Genomic DNA, 8,219 nt, shown 5'->3' with positions numbered 1-8,219 from the left:
TCTAAAAACCTCTGAATGTCGCAAATAAAGTCGCAGTCCCAAAACGAATCAGTTCACCTCTGCATGGCCTGTTGTTTTGACTGATTTATATAGGACAGGTTTTGATGCTATTTTAAGAGAAATGTCTGAACATATCAGGTGAGCTGGTGGTAAGGTTCGTGTTCATGTGTTGGCATTTGATTGACAATGCAAAGGCCACATTTCCTTCTGTACGGATTGACGGAGAAATTTAAGTATTTTTTTTAAAGAAGTAAAAGACTAAAAGAACGCATTTTTTTATTTAAATTTTTTGCTGGACGGACTTGACTGATCCTTCAAGGGCATCCAGCTGGGGCAGTAGGATCCTCAGAAAAAAAGTGTGTGTGTGTGTGTGTGTGTTTGTGTGTGTGTGTGTGTGTGTGTGTGTGGGTGGGTGATGATCCTTCTGTCAGCTGCCAGTCCGTATACACACACACACACACACACACACACACACACACACACACACACACACACACACACACACACACACACACACACACACACACACACACACACACACACACACACACACACACACACACACACACACACACCTGCGCCGGCTGTGAGAGGGGCTCCCCATGTGAACAGTGGTGGATTGTGATGCAGCAGGACAATGCTGGCACAGAGTGGCCGGGGGATAAACACCCTGTAAGCTCATAACCAGGCCCATAGAAAAACATTACCCATCTGTGCTTCCTCTGTGTGTGTGTGTGTGTGTGTGTGTGTGTGTGTGTGTGTGTGTGTGTGTGTGTGTGTGTGTGTGTGTGTGTGTGTGTATGTGTGTGTGTGTGTGTGTGTGTGTGTGTGTGTGTGTGTGTGCGTATGTATGTGTGTGTGTGTGTGTCTCTGCATACTCAACACTATGACCTCTGCCTTCACACCCAGCACCTCAATGTCAATCATGATAGACTGGCGTTATGTATACTTATATAATTGTTTTTATAACCTGTCTCCCTTTTACATTTCTGACTGGTTCTTTACTGTTTCTCTAATAGAATAAATTGCACTGAATTTGATCTGAAGCTTCTATGTCAATGTCGTTGTTTTTTGTGCAATAACAATGAAAGAGAAAGAGAAGAAGAATATACATTTTTTCATATAGTTGTTGTTGAATGGATTATGATGCTCTTTGATGATACTACCAGCTATGATGTCGTTGCCTTTTTCAGCAAAGTTCACATGAAAAGTACAAATAAAATTCTCAAACAGAAAAAGGAAAACGTTTACCTATTTTTTCATTATTTATTCATAACTTATATATTCAAGGATTTACATCAGATTTCTCTACCAGTCACTTTTTTATTTTTTTTTACAAATCATTATCGTAATGTAACAAATGAATCATAAAATACATAATGGACATTCAACAAACAGCCATAAAGTGAAACCTTCCCTCAACAGAAACAATACCACACATGCAAAAGTGAATTCTTGCAGTTTAAATCCTAATAAACGCGGCCATTATTTATGTACAGCTTAAATATTCAAATATTTACAGAAGATTACTTGACTTTTTAAAAAAATGTTTATTAATCGTTATTGAATCATAATTTACATTTCAGACATTGTACAAAAACATCCATAAAAGCCCAACCCATACAGAAACAATACTACACATCTAAAAGTGTATTCATGTAGTTCAAATGATAATAAACGCGGCCATCTTGCTTTCTTTGTGACATCATTGGTAATGTCTCCTGTGGTTGGGTCTCCTGTGTTCTCTCCTCTGATTGGTCCTTTCCTCTTCGTCATCATCTTTCTCTTCGTCATTATCTTTGAACATCGAGAACAGAGCCAAAGCCACAAGGCCGATTCCTGCTACCGCGGCAACGCCTGCGCCTAAGCCCACCTCAGCTACTTTCACCTGTAAACAAAACATTGAACCATTAACTATAGTGATTTCTTTTTTTTTTTTTTGCATTTTCAAGCTTTATTATTAGATAGTACAGAGTTGAAATGGGGAGACAGAGAGAGAGGGGGGATGACCTGCTGTAAAGGTCCCCAGGGACGGATTTGAACCTATGAACAGTGCAATGAAGGCTGGAGACGATATGGTACGCGCTCTATCCACTACGCCACTGGAGTGCCCTGATAGTGATTAGGGGAGAGTGGCCTAAGTTGTGCCACTTTTTACTCAAAGTGACTTTAAAGTAAGGCCTTGACAGTAAAGTCTCCAACTCAAATATGTACATATATTTCAGGGTGGTGTGCATCCCTGGCAATAAAAACTTTGTATCTGGAATAAACTGTTTAAGAAATATAGCTTTCGGAAAAAAAGTTGTCTTGTGGCACAACTTGCCCCCGGTGTGGTGTAAGTTGTGCCACAAGAGAGAATACCATGGGGTAAATTGTGCCATTTATATATATCTCATAAACTGTAATGCAAGACAAATTCATTAGACAATTACTTATTTAAGGTGTATTTAAAGTAAATAAAGTAAATAGTTGACAAAGATTGAAGGACAATTTTCTTAAACAAGGCCTAGCAGATCTAACGGTTTTCCCTGCAAAGCTCACAATGACCATCATCTTTCTGGCCATCTGAACTCTTGTCAGTGGTGTCGTTAAGTGGAATTGAGATGTCAGTCTCTTCTGTAGACAATCACTTTCTTTTGGTGACCAGCGTATACAGCCATGCCAATGGCACAACTCTCAGAAATGTACTTTGCACTAGCTGCTCCGCCCTTGTAGAACCAACTGCCACCTAACATATGCGATTCCCTCTCCATTTCTGCCTTTAAATCATGGCTCAAAACCCATCGGTACACCCTGGTTTTTCCTCCCTATTAACAATCTTACCTCTGCACTACTTACTTACCTCTGCACTACTATCTGTGTTTATGTGGATGTATGGGCTTTACGTCTTTTATTTTGGTTATTGTTATTTTACCTTCATTGTTTACCTACTGAATGCACTATGTACAGCACTTTGGACAGTGCAAACTGTCATAAATGTGCTTTTATAAATACATTTTACTGACTTACTTACTTACTTACTTATAACTCGCCTAGGCCCTCTGGCACAAATCACCCCATCCCCAGAATTTTGGATAATAGGCATGATGCAGCAGTTTAGGGCTGACATCGTGCTAACTATATAGACACAAAGTGTAGCATACTAAAGCACTAAAACATGTGTCAAATGTTTACAAACGTGTCTATAATTGTTCAGACACAGTAATCAAAAAACCTTGATCATGGAAATTTTACTTTGAAAGGCAAAACACAGTTTTTTTTTTAGCTTAAATGTGCTTATATCTTATTCCTTGTGTCTCCCTTCTTTACAGAATGAGTTTAATGGATGGCTCTTCTTAAATATGTGGTCACATTTCCAATTTCTTCTATGGTTTTCTAGAAACAAGGGGTGGCACAACTTGCCCACTGGCACAACTTAGGCCACTCTCCCCTATAATATAAAAAAAAACAGCTAAAACTTTGGCTCCCTCTAAAAATAAAATATATGAACAAAAGAAGGCATCAAGAAAGTTTACACAGGTAGAAAATAATCTAAGATTTAAATTGAAAAAATCAAGTTGATTCCTATAAACAAAGTGACATTTAATGATAATGTTAAAAACCAATAACTGCACTTGATGGCTCAAGCTAATGCTTACATGCAATACATATAATGGCCACTACTGAGAAAACTCTTCAGTCCATTACATGAAAGGAATGAGAAATAAATAACCAGCCATGGTAGATGCATATTTCAGCAGGGAGCATTATCCCACAGCAATGGCAAACAGTAACAATGTAGCTATAGTCAATCTAGCTTCCTCTGATTTAGACAATTATTTTGCATTCTGGATAATAACATAAAGCTAGAGCACATTTAAAGTGACAGACTCTATAAGTGGGTTGACTAAACAAGATATTTTTTTCTAACTTGCAAATCATCTTGTTAATCATCCGCTGTTGTTGTTTAAATTTCATGCAATCATAGTTGATTTAGCTTCACATCTGCTTCTTATCAAACCGTGATAGATTGTTGTTGCTCGATCTGTGTATTGTGACAATGAAAGAGACGCTAATATGATTAAAACTGGTCTAGGATCCAGGTGCAGGCAGGCAGACATACGCATGCGCAAAAACACACACACACACACACACACACACACACACACACACACACACACCCACCCACCCCGGGATCTGTATCACTCTGGTAAAGGGATTTCACTTAGTGAAATATACTAATATTTCTGTTCTGTCCTTTTAGAATAGAGGTTTGTTTTAAGTTCAGTGAACTTTCTTAAAGAATTGAGATGTTTCAAGAGAATTTATATTTTGATCTATCCATTCGTCCTATGGACAATAATAATGGATTAATAATGGATTGGATTTATATAGCGCTTTTCAAGGCACTCAAAGACGCTTTACAGGGTTCCAGGTTCCATTCATTCACACACAGTCATACTGGTGGTGGTAAACTACGATAGTAGCCACAGCTGCCCTGGGGCAGACTGACGGAAGCGTGGCTGCCATTCAGCGCCTACGGCCCCTCCGACCACCACCTCAAACACACAGCAGTCATACACATTCACAACAGGCAAGGTGGGTGAAGTGTCTTGCCCAAGGACACAACAACCATGACACAGGTGGCAGAGCGGGGATCGAACCGCCAACCTTGGATCATTGGCCGACCCGCTCTACCACCTGAGCCACAGTCGCCCAAACTTTATGGATATGACACATTAGTTTGTTAAACACAAGTTCTGCCAGAAAATTGTATGATGAATTAACTCACACTTCTAATCCAAAGAATTGTCATGTAACAGGTATAGTCTAGGCTCTGTAAAAAGGCATGTTGCTAGCTACAGTGGGCCCCTTTGTTAACATACCTTTTGTTTACAGGGCCTAGGCTGTGTTTTAACACCTTTTTTTTCGGGATCGTGGGGAGATATTCACTGATTTTGACAAAAAGTGATATTGAAAACAAGCGTTCTCAAGAATCGCTGACTTCAACTGGCGATTTTCATAATTTTTCTCACCCCATTTAAATATATCTTACTATTTTATACAGACATATATCATAAAAGCCTTCGCACACCCACCTGTCTAGACTCTGGCCGGCCGTATCGGAGCTCAGTGGCGAAGTGTTCACAGTTTTTAGAGGCGAGAGAGTACGGTCGCACCTGCCCGACCATCTTACAGGCTTCAGTCACGATGGTGTAGCGGTCCCGGGGCTCGTATTTTCCATCCAGAATGTTGTTTATCACGAATTCATGACGACCCACCACTTCACTGATCTTCTGTTTCCTGACGGTTGCCGTGCGACTGATACCGAATGAGCCTAAATCCTCATCTGGAAAAGAGAAAAATATCCATTCAGAAAGTTATTTTATTTTATTTTACCATTATTAGTCTTAAAGGTGGAGTCAGTGATTCTGGAGAACGCTTGTTGACAATAGCTGTGAAAATCTCCTCATGAATTAATAATTCACAGCCTAGGCTCTGTAAACTTGAACAAAGGGTATGTAAACAAAGGTCAGGCACACAATAGCTAGCAACATAGTGTACAGAGCCTGGGCTGTGTAATGATAATGTTTTTTTTTCTGTCAGCACACGCTGTACGGACAAGTAGCGCATCGTGAGGAGATATTATTAAGTATCAAACTTACTAAATTAAAGCTTAGCTAAGTGGCAAACAGAGGGTTATAGATGGTGTTCCGTGTTGTGTTCCAGGGTGAATGTGAATGTAACTCTTCACTGACCTCCAAGAACCAAATGCACCAGCTCATTCCCTCCGATGTAAACGGCCCAGTGCTGGTATCCGGGCCGGAAGATCTGAACAAGGTCCCCGGAATAAGCCTAAATTGACAGAAATAAAAAATATATAATAATAATAATAATCATCATACTCATAATCATAATAAGTATTTAAAACAGTACGAGTGTACAATAACACAACCATACGTATCTACCTGTAACTGTTTTAATGAGGCTGTATTGTACTTTCACTCATTTCACTTTGAATTGAATTTGATTTTTTTTCTTTTTTTTCAGACATATCAAAAACAAAACAAAATGAAAAGCATAAAAATACAATAAACAAAATGTTTAAATGACTTCACAAAAAGAAAAAAAAAGAAAACAAATTATCTGTATTGATGTGATATGCCTGAAAAGGAGCAGGAAGAAGTATACACTTATTTTACTTTAATTCCAGACATTTTACATCTCTGTCTAAATGTTTAAATAGTTTTTTTTTCTCTGTATCAGCTGTTGAGTATTAGCATTGTTTATTTTGTGTGTTGTTGTTTTTGCTTGGCATTTGTTTGAATCGACATCATTGCTCTCTCGACTATAAATAAATGTTAAATGAAAATGAAATGTAAGCGCTTTAAGTGAATCTACACTAAATCTTCAATGGCCATTAACGTCATTGTTTTAATACTCTGAACCAAAAATCTCAACTTCTTATGCATTTCTTACATCAACTAAACTTTCCATCATAATTCTAAAAAATATGTTGTGAACATGAAATAAAGACGTTAACAGTAGTTTTATCCGACATCTAGATTTTAGTTTTTTAAAAGAAATATAAAAGTTTCATGATGACTTACTGTACATTTTTAATCCTATTCACCTGCAGTTTCTGGCCTTATTGAGTGACGTTTTGAATGAAGAACTTTAACTTAAAGTGGAGTATTTTTACAGTGAGGTATTAGTATAATTACTATCTCTATTATCCCACTGCACAGTATTTAAAATAGTGCCAATGTATTGTGCATAATAACAAAACCTTGTATGAGCTAAAGAGACTTACCAGTGTTGGAGCCATGTCTTCAGTTCTCCGTCTGTCTACTAATAGAACATTCTCCGACGTGCTGCACATTTATTTATACACCTAGAAGTGAAACCTAAGTATGCTTTAGTGTTTCTGAGGAAAAGATTTTACCCTTTGACACAGAGATATGTACCTGTATAGATAAGATAAGCACATGAGCGTGTTAGTATGCAAACTGTATAACCAGTCTGGCCTGTATTTTGCCAATGATTAACCCAGTAAGTAAATGTACTTGAGGAAGTATGAGTGTGCAATAACTAGGCAAAGACTGACTTTCGTTTCCCATGAATTGGACCATACAGTTGCACTTACGTCACTGCAATGTTTTCTGAGTTAAAGGTGCACTGTGCAGTTTCAGAGGAGGGGGATTTGTTTACATTTGAATAGCCTGCAGTTAGTTTATAAAACACATTTTCTCTACATGTAATACTTAGTGTTGAATAATTCTATCATCATAAATCAAATTATTTTGAGGAACCTGGAACCAAACGTAAGACTAGAATATTTTTGTAAACCAAACTGTGGGCCGTGCTGCTGTAAACAACAACAACAACAACAGTGAAACAACAACTTTTCAGGAAGCTTTCTAACTTCAAACAGTGTTCCAGGGATCACATTTTCCTCTGAGGAAAGTTTTGTTTATTCAGTTATGAGAATACAGCCGTGGAAAAAATCAAGAGACCACTCCAAATGTTCAGTGTCCCTTGTGTTACTATTTATAGGCATATGTTTGAGTAGAATGAACAATTTGGTTTTATTCTATACTGACAACATTTCTACCAAATCCACAATAAGAATACTGTCATTAAGAGTATTTCCATAAAGTAATGTAGAGATGAAGATTGAAGAAAAATCCAGACTGGTCTCTTAATTTTTTCCACAGCTGTATATCAGAAACTGTTCACTTCTCTGACACACCCAAAGTTACACAGTGCACCTTTAATCACAGTTGTCATGAGTTGTAAAGAAAAATATCTCTGCATGATTGACAGCAACTAGGTGACGCCCTTCACTGTGAGTTTACAGAAAATGAAAGTGTAATTTCAAGGTTTCCAAATCCTTTCTGGAAGTCTTTCCTTTTGTCCCTGAACTGAAACTGAACTGAAAAGCAAATAGTCATTCACCTCTTATCTCGGATTTCTCATTTTATTTTTTATTTTTTTTCACCTGTTTATGGTCAAGGTTTTCTGAAGTGCCCTGATCTTTATGCTAGTATGAATAAAGTCAAGTTATTGTTACCTATCTAAGTGTGTATAATTTGCACATTTCTGTATTAAATACAGTTTCTTTATCGTTTTTTAAGAGAAAATTAAAAACCGGTGCCATCAAATGTCCATGACCCTTGGATAAATGTCCATTATCAATGTTCTGTTCGGCAAAAAGGTTTAAAATAATGAATTATAAA

General features: G+C 37.7%; 1 protein-coding gene across 1 annotated transcript; it reads right to left on the bottom strand.

Moving 5' to 3' along the window:
* Window positions 1–1,705: 1,705 nt before the first annotated feature.
* Window positions 1,706–6,902, bottom strand: LOC307261619 (phospholipase A and acyltransferase 4-like; the record flags this gene model as incomplete). The annotated part of the gene is made up of 4 exons (XM_080042202.1): window positions 6,794–6,902; window positions 5,739–5,835; window positions 5,079–5,329; window positions 1,706–1,888 (listed from the first exon to the last, which is right to left on the bottom strand). Exons 1-4 carry the CDS (start codon window positions 6,860–6,862, stop codon window positions 1,706–1,708), a joined length of 600 nt encoding a protein of 199 aa, XP_079898328.1. The 5' UTR covers window positions 6,863–6,902.
* Window positions 6,903–8,219: the final 1,317 nt, after the last annotated feature.

Source organism: Ammodytes marinus (genome assembly GCF_949987685.1).
Source record: "Ammodytes marinus genome assembly, chromosome: 15".
In the NCBI taxonomy this organism is placed as follows: domain Eukaryota; kingdom Metazoa; phylum Chordata; class Actinopteri; order Uranoscopiformes; family Ammodytidae; genus Ammodytes; species Ammodytes marinus.
This window is presented reverse-complemented; position numbering and strand designations above follow the sequence as displayed.